The sequence below is a fragment of the Leucoraja erinacea genome, chromosome 18 (genome assembly GCF_028641065.1).
Source record: "Leucoraja erinacea ecotype New England chromosome 18, Leri_hhj_1, whole genome shotgun sequence".
Lineage (NCBI taxonomy): Eukaryota > Metazoa > Chordata > Chondrichthyes > Rajiformes > Rajidae > Leucoraja > Leucoraja erinaceus.
In genome coordinates, this window is record NC_073394.1 from 40,422,806 (window position 1) to 40,446,251 (window position 23,446).

The following is a 23,446-nucleotide window of genomic DNA, read 5'->3' on the forward strand; positions in this document are numbered from 1 at the left end:
AAATGGCCTTTATTAAAATCTGACAATGTGCACTTTAACCATATGTGATTTTTTTCTATTACAAATCTCAAATTGTGGAGTACAGAGGCACCTAAACATTATGGAGGGCTGTAGATAATGGTGCAGCCGTTTTAGTAACTTTTACTTTGGTTTTTTGGACTAACTGATGTCTAACGTTAGATTTAAATGAATATTGCAAGACAGGCCAGTGAACATCCATTTTTAGTAATCTAATGATGGCCGATTAAACTGAATTCATAGATGAATTAAAAAGGAAAATCGATCCTAATGAATATAACACATCCAACAGGAAATGTGATTAGAAATTGATTTGGTCTAAGTCATGGTAGAAAGCTGTAATTGAATTTGTCTATGGTGAAGCATTTGATTGATTCTGGGCAGGTTAACCAATAAAGAACATACTAATTTTACACTTCCCGCTTCCACTCCGGTTGCCCCCACACCTCCTCCTTGTTTTATGACTCTGGCCGCTACCCGTGGATGAGATCTGAAAGATACAAGATATGTATAAATGCACAGTATTTCAGGGAAATGAGGCAATTTGGAAACATACGTGTTCATTATAATGCAAACAGATAGATAGATAGATAGATAGATAGATAGATAGATAGATAGATAGATAGATAGATAGATAGATAGATAGATAGATATGCCATTTATTGTCACTATACATGTACAATGAGATTAAAAGCAGCTCGTACTCAGTGCATACATATAATTTAGTACAAAAAACAAGAAACAGAAAACATAAACAAAAGGGAGAGGGGGGGGGATAGGTGCACAATTCTGCGGCGCTATATACACATCTATAAAGGCAAAATGGTGAAGGATGAATAGGTAGTATTCTTAGGCAGATGTTTAAACATTATATTAAATATGAAAAATGTTTTTAAAAAATGTTAAAAATTACAGTTACAATACACATTACAGTTCCAAATTTCAGTATGTGGATAGAATAGATGGAAGTCCGGGTGTTGGGCTGTGAAGTCAGTGCATGTGTGAATTAAGAGTAGTTATGACTTTCGGAAAACAACTATTCCTGAGTCTATTTGTCCTAGATTTGATGCACCTATAGCGCCTTCCAGAGGGCAGCAGGTCGAACAGTCCAAACGCAGGATGGGAGCTGTCCTTGATGATATTCTTTGCCCTGCTAAGGCAGCGGGAGGTGTAAATATCCATCAGGGAGGGGAGAGGGCAACCAATGATCTTCTGTGCTGTCCTAGTTACCCTCTGAAGCCTCTCCCTGTCTGCCATGTATTCATGCTCATGATATTTCCAAGAATGGGACATTTGGTTCCAGCAGCTTGCCACTTATGCCCCTGTCCCACTTAGGAAACCTGAACGGAAACCTCTGGAGACTTTGCGCCCCGCCCAAGCTTTCCGTGCGGTTCCTGGAGGTTGCAGGTGGTTGCCGGAGGTTGCAGGTAGTGGAAGCAGGTAGGGAGACTGACAAAAACCTCCGGGAACTGCACAAAAAACTTGCGTGTGGCACAAAGTCTCCAGAGGTTTCCGTTCAGGTTTCCTAAGTGGGACAGGGCCATTACACTCTCCATGTGACAATGTCGAAGGGAGTAAGGAGACCAAGTGTAGCATTTCACGCAGATATTCTGACATGATCTCCTGGGCTGCTGGTTATATTAATAATCAGTTTTTGAAAGTGAATAATCGATGGTCTGTGTGAACTCGGTGGGCCAAAGGGCCTGTTTCCATGCTATATCTCTAAGCCTAATTAGCCCAAGTGAATATTCTCTTGATCTCAGACGGGATTTCTTCTTTGCTGAAGAGTTGTGAATGTAGAGTAATCATTCGTGAATGTCCCCACTTCTAACCTTGCGATGTAAGGAAGATCTTTGAGGAAGAACTAGTTTGGTTTAGTTTATTATTGTCACGTGTACCAAGGTAGGGAGAAAAGCTTTTTTATTGTGTGTTATCCAGGCAATAAAAAGACTGCACATGATTATAATCAAGCCGTCCACAGTAAACAGATAAAGACCAGTAAAGTCCGATTAATGATAGTCTCCAATGAGGTAGATGGTAGGTCAGGACTGCTCTTTAGTTGGTGGTAGGATGGTTCTGTAGCCTGATAACAGACGGGAAGAAACTGTCCCTGAATCTGGAGGTATGCATTTTCACACTTGTGTACCTTTTGCCTGATGGGAGAGTGGAGCTGTATATGGTTGGGCATTGGAGATGAGACTGAGGTATATGGCATGGAAACGGGTTCATCAATGCATTGTGCCCATACTGCCCACCAATCCCTACCTGTATGAACTACACTTCTCTGAGCATTCAGCCCATAGCCTTTGATGCCATGACAGTTCAAGTGATCATCTAATGGGGGTTAGTCTGGATCTCAACCAGTTGTTCTTCTTGATAGTCCCTTCCCCAATGCCTAGCTCCCAGCATGTCTTCTAGACTGCCCATTAAATCTAGGATTAAACCCTAGATGCACGGGAGCACCTCAAGGCTGCATGCTCAGCCCCCTGCTGTACTCACTCTATACTCATGACAGCGTAGCCGGTCATAGTGCGAACTCCATCATCAAGTTCGCTAACGACACCACTGTTGTGGGACGTATCACTGATGGGGATGAGTCAAAGTATAGAAGAGAGATCGACCGACTGACCAAATGGTGCCAGCACAATAATCTGGCCTTCAACATCAGCAAAACCAAGGAACTGATCATAAATGATTGTGGGACTGATTTGGAAGGGGTAGGATGGGGACCAACAGTCCTGTTTATATCAACGGGTCGATGGTGGAAAGGGTCAAGAGCTTCAAATTCCTGGGCGTGCATATTTCTGAAGATCTCTCCTGGTCCGAGAACACTGATGCAATTATTAGGAAAGCACATCAGCGCCTCTACTTCCTGAGAAGATTATGGAGAGTCGGTTTGTCAAGGAGGACTCTCTCTAACTTCTACAGGTGCACAGTAGAGAACATGCTGACCGGTTACATCGTGGCTTGGTTCGGCAACCTGAGCGCCCAGGAGCAGAAAAGACTACAAAAAGTAGTAAACACTGCCAGGTCCATCATCGGCTCTGACCTCCCTACCATCGAGGGGATCTATCGCAGTCGCTGCCTCAAAAAGGCTGACATCATTTTCAAGCACCCACACCATCCTAGCCACACACTCATCAAGCACATCCTGGCCACACACTCATCTCCCCATTACCTTCAGATAGAAGGTACAGGAGCCTGAAGACTGCAACGTCCAGGTTCAGAAATAGCTTCCTCCCCACAGCCATCAGGCTATTAAACTCAGCTGAAACAAATCTCTGAACACTAATAGACCATTATCTGTTTATTTGCACTTTATCTGATTAATTGTTGTGTGTATATATTTATATAATGGTATATGGACTCACTGATATGATCTGTTCTGTATTTGTGTATACTATATTCCGTTGTGCTGATGCAAAGCAAGAATTTCATTGTCCTATCTGGGACATATGACAATAAACTCTCTTGACAACTTGACAGTTTGGCCTTGAGAACAATGGTAGCGAAAGAAACATTTTGGCCAGATGATAGATCACGATTCTGCGGCTGATGAGGATTCACAATGCCCGATGGATGCCATGTTCTGAGCTGCCAGAATTGTTCTGAGTCCATCCCATTTAACACAATCTAAAGTGTCACAAAACATGATGGAGGATATCTCAGCGTGAAGCCAGGACATTATAACCACAAAGACTGTGCTGTGGTCCTTATCCTTCACCGCTTTCAGCAGCAGATGCATCTGCCGCAGGGGAGATTGGTGAAGGTAATGTTCAATAACTTGTAGTTCCTCTCACCACGCATCTCAGACAGTTCTTCAAGGTTTATCGATGCTACCAAGCCACGATTGCTGACGGATATTGAAGCCTCCCACCCAAACTACACTCTCTACCCTTGCTGCTCACAGTACCAGTACAGTGCTGTGGGTCGTTCAGTAGCTGAGGGAGACAGTAGGTGGTAATCAGAGGTTTCCTTGGCTGTGCTTCAGCTGTAGCCATGAGAGCTGATGGGGTCTGAAGTCAATGTCCCTGCCACGCGTGTACCATTGTTCTCACATGACGTGTCTGGTGGGATAGTCCTGAAGATGGGACGGGGATAATGATGGAGGAGAATAGGGGGCACTGTCCTTTGCACGGCTGCCTGCCAGCAGTTGTCTGTCTTTTCACCATTTTATTTTTATTTTTAGTTAGTTAAAGTGTTTTGTTTGGAGGTCTAGACTTTTTTTTTTGTGGGGGGGGGGGGGGGGGGGGGGGGGGGGGGGGGGGGGGGGGGGGGGGGGGGGGGGGGGGGGGGGGGGGGGGGGGGGGGGGGAAACTGCCTTTCTGGGCCCCTACCTGGTCGGAGAGGCAGCTTTTCTCCAGGCTGCAGCTTCGACCCGTCCTCGCGGCCTACCAGCGGGCCTGGAGCGGCGTTTCCTGTCGCGGACCGCCCAGAATCTCGGCTTCAGTGGCGGCGCAGCGCTGGAGCGCTATCGTGGAGCGGGCGATGCCTTGTTGGGTCGCCGCGTGGTGCTCCGGTGAGCTGAGACCGCCGGGAACAACATCGCGGAGCTGCGGGACTGTGGAGCGGCCAGCTGCGGGCGGCGGCGCCGAACTTTACACCGGGAGCCTTGGATCTCGCAACGAGATTACCAGTTGTGGAGCTCCAACCGGCGCGGCCTTGTTGGCTTCGGAAGCCGCGGCCTCCAGTACGGAAGCGGCTGTTCCAGGGTTCCCAAGCCACTGAGAGGACTCTCCAGACGCCGGAGCAACATCACCCGGCGAGAACGGCCTGGAACATCGGGCCTCCGTAGAGGCAACTGTGGAGGCCTCAATAGGCCCGACTATGGGTGAACTGGGGTTGGGGACTGGACTTTGTGCCTTCCGTCATGGTGGGAGCCATTGTGGGGGGATGTTCTTTGTGTTTAAGACTCTCATTGGTGTTATGTCTGTATTCTTTTGTGTACTGCAAAATGGCAAAAAGCATTTCACTTCACTACACCTCGGTGTATGTGAATGTGACTAATAAAATATCTTTGATACTTTTGAGTCATCACAGGAATAACTCTCCGAGCACACCGTGGTCAAGCTGCTGCTTGACCTGCCTGTAGGATTGGTCTCGCAATGTAGACGAGAGTCCGCAGACGCTTGTGGTGAATATGTGAGTTTGTCTGGGACGAGAGCGAAATGTCTATGTCTGAAGTCGATGCTACATTCCTCTTTGAACATAATGGCATTGGTACAAGTGAAGGGCTTGCAGGCTGCTTCAAACATATGGAGGGTGTAGGGTCATATACCCTCCAATTAATTTGTTTCAACTCCTTCCTTACGTTACTGGTGCCAGTGAAGCTCAGTCACGTTGAGTCACCAGTTCTATTGTTCAGTCAGCATGTTTTGTTGGCCATTACCAGATCAATTTGCATACCGTTCTGTGCAGCAGCGAATTACTGCCATGATTCCAAACGGCCTGGGTAATCCCAATTATATTTGGTTAATTGAAATCATCCATTATATAAATACCATCATTTCACATTCACCCCTTCAAATTGCAAACTGCTCTCTTTCATAACAATTTCCCAAGCCTACCAATTCCCTGGTGCTACTTGACCTTTTCATATTAAAGATCTGTAACCAGGAATAATTCAGTGCATCACCTTCCACCGGATTGACTGCTTTAATTAGCTTGAAGTTTTGTTTGAGGAAGTAAACTTTTCTTCACAAATCTAATCAAATGACAGATTCAGGTTTGATCGTTATTTTTTAATTGTGTGCTTCTACAATCTCTAATCTTCCAGGGATGTTCCACTTTTGAGTCAGTGTAGAAATAAGAGAGCACAGGCATCAGTTGTAATCTTAACTGATAACCTCACTCTCAAGGGGACCATCATCAGATTACGTTGAGATTGATCTGAAGTTATTGCATAGATTGTGTGGTATTAAGGCTATGAAGGTAAAATTAAGAGTGAAATTTGCAGAGGTATAATAACCAAACTAAATTATAATTCGAGATCTTTATTATCCACAAATTGACCCAGCAATGTGTTGTGAGGAAAGGTTGATTTTTTTTTGTAGCATTTATTCAGGTCTCCTCTCTCAGTTAATAACCATATAACCATATAACAATTACAGCACGGAAACAGGCCATCTCGACCCTTCTAGTCCGTGCCAAACACGTATTCTCCCCTAGTCCCATACACCTGCGCTCAGACCATAACCCTCCATTCCCTTCCCGTCCATATAACTATCCAATTTATTTTTAAATGATAAAAACGAACCTGCCTCCACCACCTTCACTGGAAGCTCATTCCACACAGCCACCACTCTCTGAGTAAAGAAGTTCCCCCTCATGTTACCCCTAAACTTCAGTCCCTTAATTCTCAAGTCATGTCCCTTTGTTTGAATCTTCCCTACTCTCAGTGGGAAAAGCTTTTCCACGTCAACTCTGTCTATCCCTCTCATCATTTAAAAAACCTCTATCAAGTCCCCCCTTAACCTTCTGCGCTCCAAAGAATAAAGCCCTAACTTGTTCAACCTTTCTCTGTAACAAATGTTAATGTACTGTTACAGTCGCGAGGAAACTGGACAACTTGAATTGGCTCTGGATGATGAAGAAGAGAACTGCTAGAAGAATAACCACAGCTGGAATAAGGCACTGCTGGGACTAATGGGTATGTGAATTGACAGCTACAATTATTATTGAGAATTATTATTTTTGCATAGGCACATAGGTTTGCAGGGAATGGAGGGATATGGATTATGTGCAGGCAGATAAATTATGGTCTTGGCATTATGTTTGGCATGTGGGGCAAAGGGCTTATTCGTATGCCGTACTGTTCTATGTTCTATGTTTTACTATTGGCCATGTGAATGAGGAGGTTGCAGGGCAGAGTATCGAAGAGGATCTTTGTTAAAGCTCCAAATCTATTTCTGATGAACTTAGCCTGAAGAAGGGTATCGACCCAAAACGTCACCTATCCATGTTCTCCAGAGATGCTGCCTGACCTGCTAAGTTACTCCAGCACTTTGTGTCTCTTGTTGTAAACCAGCATCTGCAGTTCCTTGTTTCTACGAGAAGAGTTTTTTGGCAGGGTGCACTTAATTTTTCAGTTCACATGAAACTCACAGAGTAAACAGTATACATACAATAACGATGCCATCCATACAGTATACCAAGGCTCTGAGCTTCACAAGATAGTGACCGACTATTTGATTCTACTACACTGATGACAATGGCAGAAAGGTACAAATCTACAAAGCAAAATAAAAGGGTCTTTAGAGAAAAAAATTACATGGAGAAAAGTACTTACAATCATCTGCTGTTGTCCATTGATGGATCATAATTAAAAATTAATGGAAAGGAATTAAAATATGTTTTGAAATAGGTTTGTGAGAATAGAAATTAAACACTGGTGTGGATCTGATGGAAGGGAGGTGTGTCTACACTATGGAATAATACACATTAATCATCAAGTTTTCTTCTTCGTTGCTGGAAGACCTTGAAGACCAAAACATTACGTAAGTAGCAAAACGTCAACTCGGGATTGAAGTGAACCTTGTCCTGATTATACTTCGCTTTGCCCAAGCTGTATAATTCTGTCTGTCTGTCTGTCTGTCCATCCATCTATTTTTAAAACTCCGTGTGTGTGTGTGTGTGTGTGTGGGTGTGTGTCATTTTGCCTGTGAAACGTATCTCCTAGAAAACCAGATGCCAAAACGTGAAAATGTTTACATATTTCAGTAGAGATTTTCCTTGTGATTTTAGAAATCCACTCCTCTGTACATTTGGTACATTATTTTACTGACGTTTTAATTAAAATTGTTGACCAATCTGACCGCTGCCCAGCTGCTGACGTTACAATGACAGTGAAACTTTTACATCTTCTGATAGAAATTTTCCTTATGGTTTCAAAAATCTAATCCCCCATAAATTTGGTCCATTTATTTACTAAAATATTTATTATAATTTATCACCAAATTTTTATTTTTACTAAAATTTATCATCAAACTGACATTATTTTAAAATATTAAGGTTGCCCAGCTGCTGACCTCACAATGCATTTCCTCGTGCCCCCCCCCCCCCCCCCCCCCCCCCCCTCCACCGCTCTGGATTAATGCAGCTGCTGTCAATGTGCATGTGCAGTTTTCCACGAGTTACGTTACCCCCCCCCCCCCCACCCCAGTTCCTCAAAAAGGCACAGAGCAAAAAGAACGAGAAAGTTCTGCAGATTCCAGATTCCCGGCGCTCAAGCGCTGAAGAAGTTTCTCCTCGCGGCCGGCGCGGCTTGTGAAGCCACACGCCCCATCCAGCTGCGGGTTTCCAGAGAATCTGCCATTTCTCTCTCTCTCCGCTTTTCGCGGCCCACTCACTCGCCCGGCTCCCCTCCACTCCCCCCCCCCTCTCCTCCCCACCCTCTCTCCCCCCTCTCCTCTCTAACCATCACAGGAGACGACCTCCTCTCTATCTTCCCGGCCCGATCGTTTCTAACGCTGGTGGGTGGGCTTCCCCTTGCGGAAGCCATAATCGGCCGGTCATCCGCTGCTTTTTGGCAGTCCTCAGCAAAGAGCCTATAGCTCGCTATAGGATCTTTGGTCCTAAGATCGCTCCGGGCCTCGCCCCACTCCTCTCTCTCTCTCCCCTCCTCCTCCCTCCCCCCCCTCTCTCTCTCTCCCCCCCCCCCCTCTCTCTCTCCCCCTCATATCTCTCCTCCCCCTGCTCTCTCTCTCCCTCCCTCTCCCTCCCACCCCTTTTCTCCCCCTCCCCCTCTCTTGCCCCCCCCCCCCTCTCCTCCTGCCCCTTCGACCTCTCCTCCCCCTCTCCTCCCCCTTGTCCCATCACCTCTCCCACTCTTCTCTCCTCTCCCCCCTCCTCTTTCCCCCCTTCCCCCCTCTCCCCCCCCCTCCCTCAACCACCCCCCTCTCTTCCTCATCTCCCTTCCCCACCTATTCCCTCTCTCTCTTTCTGTGCCCCACTCTCTCTGCCCCTCGAGATAGGGCGGGGATGGGGTAAAAGGAGCCAATGAATAATATTAATATTATATCAAGGGGGGTTGTTAGTGTGTGTGGGGGATTAGTGTGTGTGTGTGACGCCGCCCGCCCCCCCCCCCCCCCCCGCCCTGCAAACGCACGTTGAGGGGGACGGGATCCAACGGGTTCCCCTTGGTCTAGTATATAACTCATCTTGTTCCTTGCTTTTTTTTTTACATATGCGCAAAAACAGTACACGATAGCGCTACGACTTTTCGCCACTTTACTCAACATTCTACGGTGCTGCAAGTGCAACAGTTTTTTCTCCAAACGGTGGTATATTTTAAAAGTTATTAAGGTTTAAAAATCTTAAAAACCACGCATGCGCAGATTGGTCTCCTCTCCTGCCAGTCACCGCCGGAACTGCGACGCCCCTTCCTGCACCATTGCCGCACTGATTGGCCGCGTCCGCTGTCAGTTGGTCAGCAGCGGCCGGAGAACGGTGCGACCTCTACCAGCGCGGCCGTAGCTGCTGGTGCTCCGGGGCCGCGCCGATGATCCCGAGGGCTGGGCGCTGAGCCTGGCTCTGAGAGTGCCGTCGGCTGATGCTCCGGGAGACGCAAGGAGCAGCAACCTGTAGGGAGGTGAGGAGGGAGAGTGGGGCAGGAGGGTAGATATTGGGATAGGAGGGGGGTAGGGAGAGGAGTGATGGAGGGAGGGAGTGACTGAGTGTAGGGGATAGGAGAGGAGAGGGATGGATTGGGGGAGGGGAAGAGGAGGGGGAGGTGAAGAGGGAGAGTGAGAGGGAGGGAGGAGAGTAGGGGAGGTAGGGAGTGAGGGAATAGAGGGAGAGGATGGCAGTGAGGGAGGTGAGGAGGTTTAGCGGGGGGGGATAGGGGGAGGTGAGAAGTGGGGGAGGTGGGGGATAGGGATAGGAGGGGGTAGGGAGGGAGTGACTGACGGTAGGGGAAAGGAGAGGTGAGGGAGGGATTGGGGAGGGGTGGAAGAGAGGAGAAAGAAGAGGGAGGGTGAAGAGGAGGGGGAGAGAGTGCTGGGGATGAGGGGAAATGAGCCGCGCCAGCGCAGTTGGGGGCTAAGCGTGAGTGGTGGAATATTGCATTTGGAGGAATGGGTTGCTTTGGGGGACCAGACCTCCCATGTGACAGGGACCCAACGGGTTCCAATTAGTCTAGTTTTATTTAAACCTGCGGTAAATATTGGCCATGAAACGTGTTGTCTCCTTCACTGGTCAAAGTATTAAATCAAAGAATCATCATATTGATTGAGTGTTATCATTCCTAACGTGCTTCATCTGCCTATATTTGCTGATGTCTGCTCTCTCTTATTTTTACAGTGACTCAAAGTGGAAGTTCTCTGACGTATTGATTGAATCCGAGTGAAGTTCCTTTCCCCCGACGTAATGTACACGACAGAAAAGATAGCTTCAATCTGCCTGAGGTTTTAAGAATTATCAATTACCTTCTCTCATAACAGCTCTAGTATAATCTCTCTGCAATAAACAACAAAATGTTGCTCATGTAGAGGCACCAAACGTGGTGAATAAACGGTTGCTTTATTCAGGTGTTACATGTAAGTTTGGTCCACTAACATAATTGTAATTGCTGCTGCAACTGAGCGAGGGTGTTGTCTCCGGCTCAGCTACCTGTCGACTGGGGTGATCTTAAGGTAAGATATGCTTATGTAGCAGAACACTCCCCAGGACACTCCCCTCCGGCGGCATCCAGGTGCAGCGCAGAGTTGACGGCTACATCCACTGCAGTCATTACCGTAGAGCTGCTCCCGGGCGCCACTTTGGGCCCACCACCGCGGTCGGCCGCTCGCCTTCCGCCAGTAACGTGCATGTTTTAACGAACCTTTAATGCCTGAATAACCTGTGGCGTCAGCTGATAGACATACCACTTCTGGTCGAACCCTCGTCAGTGGTTACGAGGGCTGTCGCATGACGTCATGGGTCAAGGGGAGTGTCCTGCTACATAAGCATCTCATCTTGAGATCACCCCAGTCGACAGGTAGCTGAGCTCGAGACAACACCAGTTTTTCCAGCACAACTTTCCCACACTGGACAATTTGAACTGTTCTACCACTTGATTGCTCACTGTAGTTTGTTTTCACTTTTTTACTGTATCACCACGCTGGGTTTAGCAATCAGCCCATTTATTTATTTATTTATTTATTTATGTTCTTCTTCTTTGTTTGCATTGTTGCCGACGCCTCCCAGCGTTGCTGGGTGCCGTATTCCTCAGGACACGATTCCCTGCTGGTCGAGGAGATGCGTCAACTGCGCCCGCGGGCCTCACCGTCCCAACCCACGGCAGGGGTGCCTCCGACCCACAACAGGAGCCGCCCTCGACCATGCTTGCGCACTTTCTTGATTTGATTTGATTTAATTTATCGTCATTGGCTTCAATGACAATAAATGACGTAAACGTGAGCACATTTCGCACATTTTAGCCTCACTCCACTGGTTGCCTATTCAGTTTAGGATCCATTTTAAAATTATTTTATTTGCTTTTAATTCCCTAAATGGTCTTGCCCCGCCCTACCTATCTGAGCTTCTACACCCTTATACACTCGCCCGCTCTCTCAGGTCAGATAATCAGCTGCTCCTGAGTGGGCCTAAAACTAAGCTGAAGCTCAGAGGGGACCGTGCCTTTGCTGTGTCGTCACCCAAATTATGGAACTATCTGCCTCTCCACATTAAACAGGCCTCTTCTCTGTCTGTTTTTAAATCACTTCTTAAAACCCATCTCTTCTCCGTGGCCTTTGATGCCCAGTAAGATGTCGACTTTATTTATTTACTTGATTTAATTTCTTATTTTTTGATTGCTTTTATTCCGTGGCTATTATTTTTACTCATGTTTTATGTCTTTTAATTTATTCTTGTATTTCAAATGTAATTTTTGCGCCTCATGTGAGCTGTTATGGTGTCTGTTTATGATGTCTTGTTTATTCTTCTGTACAGCACTTTGGTCAACATTGTCTGTTTTAAAGTGCTTAACAAATAAAGTTGGATTGGATTGGATTGGATTGAATGAAGACAATAGACAATAGGTGCAGGAGCAGGCCATTTGGTCCTTTGAGCCAGCACGGCCATGGCTGATCATGGCTGATCATCGAAAGAGTCAACAAAATTATTTTTCCCTTACAGTCATACAAATAAAATAAAATTAAAAAAACACAAAACACAGAACACAGTAGTCCACAACACAAACATTCCCACACGGCACCAAAGTTCCCCACTGTGAGGGAAGGAACCAAAGTCCAGTCAACCTCCTCGCCGATGTTCCCCAATGTTCACCCGTGGTCGGGGCCTCCCGAGCACCCCGTAGTCGCCGCTACGGGCGGCCCGATGTTCAGGCCCTCTCGCCGTGCCCCACCGTCCCACCCACGGCAGGGTGCCTCCGACCCACAACAGGAGCCGCCCCTCGACCATCGCTTGCGCACTTCTTGATGGTGATTTGATTTTAATTTATCGTCATTGATTTCAAACCTCTCGTTGGCCACCTTCCACCGGAGTCCGCGGCTCCCGATGTCCACAGGCCGTGCTGGGCGGAGATTCGCGCTGGCTACCCCTGTCAAAGAGTCCCAGGATTAGGCGATGTTAAAGTCAGCGCCGCCTGCATTAGAGCAGCGGCCCAGCACTCCGGAGCTCCAAGCCGGATCCCAGGAAGGTCCCGCCCGCTCCGCGATGTTTCCAGCTCCTCGCCGCCGCTGCTGAAGCTCTGGTCCGATCCCGGCAGGAAAGACCACGCCAATCCAGTTGGTAGACTGCGGGGGGGGGGCGAGGACGCGACTCGGATAATAGCCGCATCCTCGCCAGGAAGCTACTGAAGGACGGTTTTACCCTTACCCTACCCGCTTCCCCCCACATAAAATACTGGGAAAAAAAACTAAAAATAAAAAAAACACACTCTAAACATAACAAAATTAAAAAAGACAGCCAGACTGTGGGCGGAGGCAGCTAGCAACAGCACCACCGGATGTCTTGTAGAAGGTTAGCATGTTCTATTCCTTCGTCCAGTTCTGGGGGAGGTCCTGTGGCATCAGCTGATAGACGGACCACTTATGGTCAAACACTCGTCAGTTACGAGGGCTGTCATGTGACATCATGGATTAAGGGGAGTACCCTGCTACATAAGCATATCTCACCTTGAGATCACCCCAGTCGACAGGTAACTGAGCTCTAGACAACACCCTCACTCAGCTACAGCAACAATGACAATTATGTTAGTGGACCAAACTTACATGTAACACCTGAATAAAGCAACTGTTTATTCACCACGTTTGGTGCCTCTACAATAGAAATATTAGAAAAAGTTGGAGCAAGAGTAGGTGACCTTGTCCTGAGACTGCACTGCCATTCAACATGATTCGTGGCTAAACCTCTATCTCAATACTGCTCTCTCCCCCTACTCCATGGTGACTATAATCCTCCTTGGTTCCTCTATCCCATTCCAAATCCCACATTTGACCTTATGTCTGGGATGTTACTTGCAATATCTGTGGTGATGCTAATTATCTTTATATGTCATCTTGTTCATCTGAAGAAGGGTCTCGACCTGAAACGTCATCCATGTCGTTCTAAGATGCTGCCTGACCTGCTGAGTTACTCCAGCACTTTGTGTTCTCTTGTTTTCTATTATTGATTTAGAAACAGAGAAAGATAGAAAAATAGGTGCAGGAATAGGCCGTTTGGCCCTTCGAGCCAGCACCGCAATTCAATATGATCATGGCTGATCATCTAAAATCAAATTGTTGCCTTTTCCCCATGATCCCTTGATTCCTTTGGCCTTAAGAGCTAAATCTAACTCTCTCTTGAAAACATCCAGTGAATTGGCCTCCACTGCCATCTGTGGCAGAGAATTCCATAGATTCACAACTCTCTGGGTGAAGAATGTTTTCCTCGCTCAGTCCTAAATGTCCTACCCATTTATCCACATTATACTGCATCTGCCATGCACCTGCCCACTCAGCCAACCTTATAAGTCACCCTGCAGCTTCATAGCATCCTCCTTGCAACTCACACTGCCACCCAGCTTTGTGTCATCCGCAAACTTGGAGATGTCACATTTAATTCCCTTGACTAAATCGTTAATATATATTGTAAATACTGGGGTCCCAGCACCAAGGCTTGCGACACCCCACTAGTCACTGCCTGCCATTCTGAAAATGACCCGTTAATTCCTACTCTTTATTTCCTGTCTGCCATCCAGCTCTACCCATGTCAATATCCATACCCCAATACCATGTGTTATAATTTTGCGCACTCATCTCTTGTGTGGGACTATTAAAGACTTTTTGGAAGTCCAGATACACCAATCCACTGGCTCTCCCTTATCCATTCTATTTGTTACATCCTCAAAAAATTCCAGAAGATTAGACAAGCATGATTTCCCCTTCATAAATCCATGCTGACTTTGACCGATCCTGTCACTACTTTCCAAATGCGCTGCTATAACTTCTTTACCAATCGATTCAAGCATCTTCCCCACTACCGATCTAAAGCTAACTGGTCTATAATTCCCCATTTGGGATTATATTGGCTACCCTCCAGTCCACAGGAACTGATCCAGAGTCGAGAGAACATTGGAAAATGATCACCAATGCAGTCAAGATTTCTAGGGCTGCCGCCTTGAGTACTGTGGGATGCAGACCATTGGACCCTGGGGATTTATCTGCCGTCAGTCCCAACAGTTTACCTAACACCATTTCCTGACTAATGTGGATTCCCTTCAGTTCCTCCCTACCACTAGATCCTCGGTCCCCTAGTATTTCTGGGAGATTGTTTCTGTCTTCCTTAGTGAAGACAGAACCAAAGTACTCGTTCAACTGTTCTGCCATTTCTTTGTTTCCCATTATAAATTCACTTGTCTCGGATTGTATGGGACCTACATTTGTCTTCCTAGACTCATATTTCGGGATCATCATTAGTTACATGTTTCCTCCCACTTTTGAACTTTTCTCCCATTTGAATCGTTGATGTTACCAGGAGATCCCACAATGCAAGAAATAAGAATATCAGAATCTCAATTACAGCTATTTCCAATAGACTTTCCCTGAAGTATTTCAGTAGATAGTTACAGTACCTTAAAGAGGATGTACAGAATGTACATAAGCAATCCAAATCCATACACTGGTATGATCTGAGCCATGAAACTTTTGTTGCCCCCACCACCATTTCCACCCTTTGCTTTGGCAATGGAATCGGCCAGATGGGACTTGGGCGGGTGAGGATGTGCCGGCCATGGCGGCTTGGCCCTTGAAACCATTGGCTTCTGTGTATTGGGAGGTCGACTGGGTCTTACTGAAAAAAACACAAAAATATTAATGAAATCATTTTGAGTTTGATTTGCATTGGCAAGTTTCAGTTTGTTTAATACATACGTTTTCACATTTGCTAACCAATCTCTATCTTTTCATCAATTGTGCCTCATTTGGCAAGACTCTACACTCTAGGCTGTGGAATCACAGAAGCTGTGAGATGGATGAGTGGTTGGTAATGGGAAAGTCTAGGATCACGGCATCTAAGCAGTAACTGGAGTGCAGGTCAGTAAATCGCAGAGTATAGACTAACCACGAAGTTTAAATAATTGTCTGCGTGATTAAGAATTCCCCAGCTGTAGCAAACTAACATGTGTCCTTCCAGAGGCAGCAGAAATGCCCAAAGATGTGAACAAAAAAAATCACAAAGGGTTCAGGAGAAAGCACAATTAGAAACATTTCCGGTCGAATACAAAATGTTCTTGAAATAGGAGAAAACAGAAGGAGGAATCGTCTGTGGAAGTCCTTGCTTTGGTTTGCCATGCATGACAAGAAATTATGATGGGTAGCTTCACTTACTCATACTTGCCCAAGCCAGGGCAAGTTTTCATGATGACCAGGAAGAAATATCTGACACAGATTCTTATTGTTCCTTGTACCACATTGTTGCAGAGCAAAAACCTATCTGTAAGATGTATCCTTAAACATGTAGCCTGTGGTATGAAAGACAATTACCTTATTTGATCTTCATCATCTTTTTGGTCATTTTTGAGATTCAACAGTTGGAGAAAACTCTGAGGAGAGAATCTGCTCTGTCATGCGGAGAATTGAAGCTTTTCAACTTGTCTTATTCCTAATTTGTGAACCTGGTGAATCAGAGCGCAATTTAACTCAACCTTGGCTATTCTGTCTGCGGTTGCTGGGTTACCATTTGTATAAATAACTATTGCTAATGTTAATCTAGTGTGTCTACTCTTTTATTACCAGATGTGAAGGTATTATAAAATGTCACTCAGAATTCATGGCATTAATCTGCATAAGTACCCAAGAGAGGGATATTTTAAATAATGTAAATTGCATTTGATAAGTTTTCTGCCTTTTTGTTCATCAGCGACAAATAGGCTAATCATTCTTTACAATTGGCTACATTTCTGCCAATTCTTCCATCACAGGGGCATTACCCATCTTACGGCTGTTTAAAATAGGCAATAATTTTGCACTGTAATTTATTCCATTATGTGGAAACAGGTAATTGGAAGTTATTGGTTAGCTGCAAGGCAAATGAGAACTTGACTGTGTTTTTAAAATTGAAAGTCAACAAAAAATAACTACTTTTAAAAAATCAATGCATTTCGAAAGGGCAATTTCCCTGTCTGAATGTTTGCATTTACAATTTCCAGTCAATTTCATGAATTTAAACTGAACCAGAAACCTTTAGCACTTGGGTTAATTGTTTCAACAGACGTATCTCTCAACAAATTACCAAGACTTGAAACTTATTTAACTCCTTAAGGCTTTATGGGGATACATTTCCAGCACAGTTTAAAAAAAGAATGGGTCAGATGGTCCTGTATCTGGAGTGCCTTCTGAACTTGGTGCCCACCCGGACCTGTTCCTGCTACTGAGAGCTGACCTACCACTCCTCTGCAGGGGTACAGGGTTGAGTACTGTGACTAAGTTGTTGGATACTCCGGGCAAGTTTCCCTTTGTCAGCATGCCACTGTCAAAGACATTTAATAATTGTTTAAATAATTAAATCAAATTAAAAAGTACGCATTTTTCAAAAAACATAACAAACATTAAACTAAAAAATTATTCGAAATATTAAAATGAAGTGAGGTGCGTTTATAAGGTTGGAACTGCATGATTGCCGTTCATGGGCTAGGTACATGCGGCATCAGACTGAGGGGCCAAATGTGAACAATGTCTGCCCTCTTGTGAGGATGACATTTGAGGAGCCGGAGACCAGATATAGTGGAACGTGAGTCCCGCTTCTCTCAACTGAGCACGCATGGCAATCACACGTTCATACTAGTTCTCAGTTATCCCACCTTGTCATCCACTCCCTACACATTAGGGGCAATTTACAGAGGCCAAGAAACCCGCACATCTTTGGGATGTGAGAGGAAACCAGAACACCCGGAGGAAACCCACGCGGACACAGATGGAATGTGCAAACTCCACACAGACAGCACCCAAGGTCAGGATCAAAACCAGGTCTCTGGCGCCGTGAGGCAGCAGCTCTACCAACTAAGCTATTGTTCCCTGTGAATCTACTGGCTAAAAGTAAGTTGAGCGCAGCCAAAGAATGTAAACATGTGTTAAATTTTCCCTCTGTCCTTGTAATAATATTCTCTATTAATTGTGGACATTATCTTGCACTAAGTATTATTCCTTTCATCCTGTATCTGTAAACTGTGGACGCTTGATTGTAATCATGTGTAGTCTTCTCGGTGACTAGATAGCACACAACAAAACAGCTTTTCACCATACCTCGGTACACATGACAATAAACTTAACTAAACTAAATTCGGAACAAAGTAATTGCATGAGGATATGAGACCCTGGCAGGGTGAATTGTATCTGCATTTGGTCAGGCTCACTAAGCAGGACTTTCACTGGCAGTGATTGCAACTGTGCTCCAAAGTAAGTGAGATTATATTATGAGCAATTTACAAAATTGCTCATAATGTGTGCACAATAATTCAATGAATAGGCACACGTGTTCTCGCAACCTGCGGAGACAAACTACTCCTTCAAGCCATCTCTTTCAGCAGCAGCTGTGATAGACCATCTCTTGCTGCTGACTGGCCAACTAGAGAAAATGGAGCGGGTCGTTCAACTCTGTGTTTGCAAATGAAATTAAGATCATTATTGGAAACGAACATCCTCACCAGTAATAAACTCAGGAACAGCTCACAGATGAATATAAGTGCGCTAACTCTATCTAATTAAGAGCATTTTGCCAATAGCATTGATGTACAGAAGGATGTTAAGGACCAAGTGCATAGCTTCCTGAAAGTGGCAGCACAAGAAGATGAAGTGGGAAAGAAGGCGTATGGTATGTTTGCCTTCTCTGGTTGGGGCACTGAGTAGAAGAGTCAGGAAGTCACATTTCAGATTTCTAGGACTTTGATTACGTTGGAGTATTCGGTAAAGGCCAAGGAGTGAGATGCAAGTTTACCTGAGAGTGTTCATTGTTCTCTTTACATCTAATATTGAATGCTTTTGTATTTGCAAAGAAATTCTAACTGGTTTAAGCAACACTGTACAATATTCCAGGCAAGAATCATGGTGCAATTCCATATTGCTGTATAAATGTTGTTAATGTGATATTGAAACCTCACCATCTCCTAATTCCATGCAATTAAATCCTGTTGATGGAACACATGCGTGTCTGTGTACGTGTGTATGCTTTTGCATCAGGTTTACTTATAATCATGGATTCTTTGGAAGCCTAATTCTTACTGACTCCTTAATTGTAAAGTTCTACTTCCATTTGAAACAATGTTTTAATTGATGCATTACAACAGACAATTTATTTTGTAATTATGTTTAACCAAGTAAATATTTTGCAGAGTCTTAAATTGTGATTAATTTTCCAAATATGGCTTCATCAAATGACGACTGCAGGAACATAATGTAGACTTTCCTTGCACACGGTGCTCTGAGGAACTCTGCCACTTATTGTAATGTAAAGTTCACATCAGAACTGAAAATGTGTGTAATCACCGCACCACTCTCTGGTGCAGGAGATTCTGAATAATCTGAGAAATTGAAATTGTGGCATTTTCTGTTTGTGCTTTGCAATTGCTGCAGCAGACTACAGAGGTTAAAGGGAGAGTAAGCTGCAATCAGAAGACATCTGACATTTTTGATGGTTTCTAAATTACTTTATTCAGGCCAGCAAATGAAATTCTCCACTGGAGATATTACCCATTTATCAAAACCGGACTGCAAGCAGATCATCACTATGATTTAATTTAGATACCTTGTACGGTATATTTAACAAGAGAAAGATGATACTGAACATGGTTTTGTTAAATGAAATTTGTAACTTAAAAAAAAAGACAGGGGGTTTTTTAAATGTTATGCATTTGAAAATGATTTTTCCCCCAGATTGATATCTGAGAACAACAATTTTGCTTTGCTCCAGAAATAGGACCAGACAGTTTGTGGAGTGAGTAACCCGTAGCCCTGCCTCAATCTCCACTCACTGTTAGTGACGTTGCTATCCCTGAATCTGTGTGCACTGGGAGCATTGTTGATGTCTTAAGGGCCTGTCCCACTTACGTGTCCTTGGCACGCAAATTACACGACCTCGTGGTCAAGTTGAGCCGCGACGGTCCCGCGAAGGTCGCTCGCGATTTCATGCGTACACACAGCCGTCAGGAGCGCGTGACGTCATTTGAAGATGGACGCAAAATGCCGGAGTAACTCAGCGGGACCGGCAGCATCTCTGGAGAGAAGCAATGGGTGATGTTTCGTGTCGAGAGCCTTCTTCAGTCTGAAACCTAAAACGTCACCCATTCCTTCTCTTCAGAGATGCTGCCGGTCCTGCTGAGTTACTCCAGCATTTTGTGTCTATCTTCAATTTTCTTGGCCCCGCTCTGGGAGTAGAAGTGGGGGCGGATCCGGACCGCAACGGCCGTGAGCCCCAGGCCGTGTTCGGCGATCGTTTGCCTGCTTCTGCTGCTGTTGAAGGTGAGACGTTGCGTCGCGCCAGGGTCTTGGGCCTGTCCCACTTTGGCCGTCAGTTCCGCGACAGGCTGTTGGTGAGCGAAGATTTTGTTTGCTACAAAAATTTCCGGAGCCCCGCGCGATGTCGCGCATAACTGCATACCCCTCCGTGCTTCTCAGTGGGACCGGCCCCGCGCGGCCATACGATGCCCGTGCGCCTCAACGCGACCGTGAGGTTGCGTTATTTGCGTGCCATGGACACATAAGTGGGACAGGCCCTTTAGACTACCGTGACCACTTGAGCATCACCCCATATACCATTGATCTATCCTGGGCTCCTGAACCTTTGATCTCCGTCAAGACCCCAAAAGGAGGCACTGCTCTTAGCTGCCACTCCTGTGCACATTCATCCTCCTTATTCCATTTGCTGCCCTGATCCTCCGCTATCTCCTGCCTCAGTACCATCCCTAATGCAGCTTTCCCCATTCATCCTAACCCTGCTCCTCATCTCAGGTGACCAAAGACTCATGCTCCAGTTCTTCTTCCCACACTCAGCCTACCCCTGCATCGCTTGACAAAGACTCGAGCTCTAATCATTTCTTCCCCCAAACCAGCCTCTCCCACATACCAATCAAACTAAGAAGCAAGCCCGGAGACACAAGGAATTGAAGATGCCATAATCCTAAGAAAAATACAAAGCGTTGGAAGAACCCAACAGGTCAGGCAGCATCTGAGGAAGACAGGGATAGGTGATGTTTTGGGTCAGGACCCTCCTTCAGACTGAAGAAGACTCCCAATCTGAAACATCATACTGAAACAACAGCTGCCTGACCCGCTGAGTTACTCCGGCACTCTGTTTTTTTCACATTAAACAGTGCATCATTTATTTACACTTTACTTTAGATTTTAGATACAGTGTGGAAACAGGCTCTTCGGCCCACTGAGTCTGCGCCGCCCAATGTTCACTCCATACACTAGCACTATCCTGCACTGTAGGGACTATTTACAGAAGTTAATTAACTTACAAACCTGTATGTCTTTGGAGTTTGGGATGAAACCGAAGCACCTAGAGAAAACCCACAATGTCACAGGGGGGAGAACATACAAACTCTGTACTAACAGCTTCCAAGGTCAGGATCAAACCCGGGTCCCTGATCATGGCCGTCCGAAGGGGGGGTGCGTTGGGTACGACCGCACCTCCTTTTTTCCCCCAGAGTAAGAAAACCTCCCCCCCCCCCAAAAAAACAAATCGGGAAAAACTGGAAAACCGCGGGATAAGGGAGTGACCATTTCTCCGGGTCCTTGGGGTGGGGGGGGGGGGGGTGCGATGTCCGCCCGCCCAGTCCAGCATTTCCATCTGTGGCGTCGGAGACTCACCAACGGCTTGCCTGGCGACCAGGAGACCATCCTCCCGTCGCCGGGCAGGAATGGCTGAATCTGAACCCAGGGGCTGTAACCCCAACAGCAGACGCCGCTGCGGCGGGGCCCGCTCCCCTCGCCTCCCCCCGCCGCCGGGGCCCAAGCCATCTTCCCACCACGCCATCACCACTGGGCCCACGTCACCCACGCTGGGCCCACGCCACCCCCGCTGGGCCCAAGCCACCCACGCTGGGCCCAAGCCACCCCCGCTGGGCCCAAGCCACCCCCGCTGGGCCCAAGCCACCCCCGCTGGGCCCAAGCCACCCCCGCTGGGCCCACGCCACCCCCACTGGGCCCAAGCCACCACCGCTGGGCCCACACCACCCCCGCTGGGCCCACGCCACCCCCACTGGGCCCAAGCCACCACCGCTGGGCCCCACACCCGCTGGACCCCCCGCCACCCCCGCTGACCCCCGCTGGGCCCACTCCCCCCCCCCCCCCCCTGGGCCCACGCCACACCCGCTGACCCCCATTGGGCTCACGCCCACCCCCCGCTGACCCCCACTGGGCCCACGCCACCCCCGCTGCCCACGCCACCCCCGCTGGGCGCATGCCGCCCCACGCTGGGCCCACGCCACCTTCATCTTCGTCCCCCCGCCAGAAAGAGGGGGGGATGTGGGACGGGGAGAGAGAGACGGGAAGGGAGGGGGGAAAGAGATGGGGGAGGGAAGAGGGAAAGGGGGATTATCTTTAGTGAGATTGCAAAATTAAGGTAGGTTTTAGAGCTATTATATTTTATCCTCCATATGAATAATTTTGAACAATATCAAATAATATCAAACAATTGGAACTGCTTTCTTTTCCTTGAAGGTCATACTGAAAAATATGAATTCCATAGTTTGTGACGTAAATATACATTTTAATGGGATCATTATATACAGATGTAACATTTCCATTACGAGATCGTGGGGGGAGGGGTGGGGGCAAATATGCATCAAGACAATAACCTAATCGTTAAAGAGTTAAAAGATAGCCTAATCGATATAGAGCTGAGAAGAGGAATTGGAGCTACTCTGAGAAGTTGAGGAGCAAGTTCTCAGCTAGTGTCTCTTCTTCAGTTTGGAAGGGCATGCAAGAAATCACCGGCTATAAGAGGAAAGCCCCCCGCTGTTTGGACAATCGTCAGCTGACGAACTACCTGAATGAGTTTTACTGCAGGTTTGAATATCAGAAACGTAACCCTGGTTCCCCCTCCCTAACCCCCTCCCGCCCTCCCCAAACACAGCCGGACCCAGTCTGCAAAGAATGGACCCTGCACCCTCTCCTTCCCATTCACCATTTCACACCTACTTAAGGCAAGACTCCAGTAATGAAAAGAGTGGACTCTTTCCCACCCCCATCAACACTTCACACCCAATTACTCATTTTTAACCAGACCCTGCAAAGACGCACTGTCCCTGCCTGCTTCAAAGTCTCCACTATTGTCCCTGTACCCAAAACGGTAAGGATTACTGGTCTTAATGACTACAGGCTTGTCGCACTGACCTCTGTAGTCATGGAGACCGTTGAAAGGCTTGTGCTGGCCAAGCTGAAAAATATCACAATCCCTCTGCTGGACCCTCTGCATTTTGCATATTGGGCCAATAGATCTGTGGATGATGCAGTCAATCTGGGCCTACACTTCATCCTCCAGCACCTAGACTGCCAGGGGACCTATGCGAGGATTTTGTTTGTTGATTTTAGCTCTGCATTCAACACCATTGTGCCAGAGCTACTACGCTCCAAACTTTCTGAGTTGACTGTGCCTGAACCCCTCTGTCAGTGGATCACCAGCTTCCTGACTGACAGGAAGCAGCATGTGAGACGGGAAAGCATATCTCGGACCCGCAAACGCTCAGCATAGGAGCACCGCAAGATGCGTACTCTCCCCTCTCCTCTACTCTCGCCACACCTATGACTGCACCTCCACAGACACCTCTGTCAAGCTTCTCAAGTTTGCGGACGACACAACCCTGATTGGACTGATCCAGGATGGTGATCTCTGTACTCTTTTCAATTTGACATCTTTCCTATAACATGGTGCCCAGAACTGAACACAATATTCTAAATGCGGTCTCACCAACGTCTTATACAACTGCAACATGACCTCACAACTTCTATAC

General features: G+C 46.6%; 1 protein-coding gene across 2 annotated transcripts in view; it reads right to left on the bottom strand.

Moving 5' to 3' along the window:
- ric3a (RIC3 acetylcholine receptor chaperone a) overlaps nucleotides 1–23,446 on the bottom strand; it is a 46,683-nt gene that overhangs the window by 11,242 nt on the left and 11,995 nt on the right. For both annotated transcript variants that reach the window (XM_055649901.1, XM_055649900.1), the window contains exons 2-3: nucleotides 15,071–15,288; nucleotides 424–508 (exon numbers count right to left, since the gene is read on the bottom strand). In XM_055649901.1, coding sequence (XP_055505876.1) covers nucleotides 424–508; nucleotides 15,071–15,253 — 268 coding nt within the window. In that variant the 5' untranslated portion in view covers nucleotides 15,254–15,288. The remainder of the gene's footprint in view (nucleotides 1–423; nucleotides 509–15,070; nucleotides 15,289–23,446) is intronic.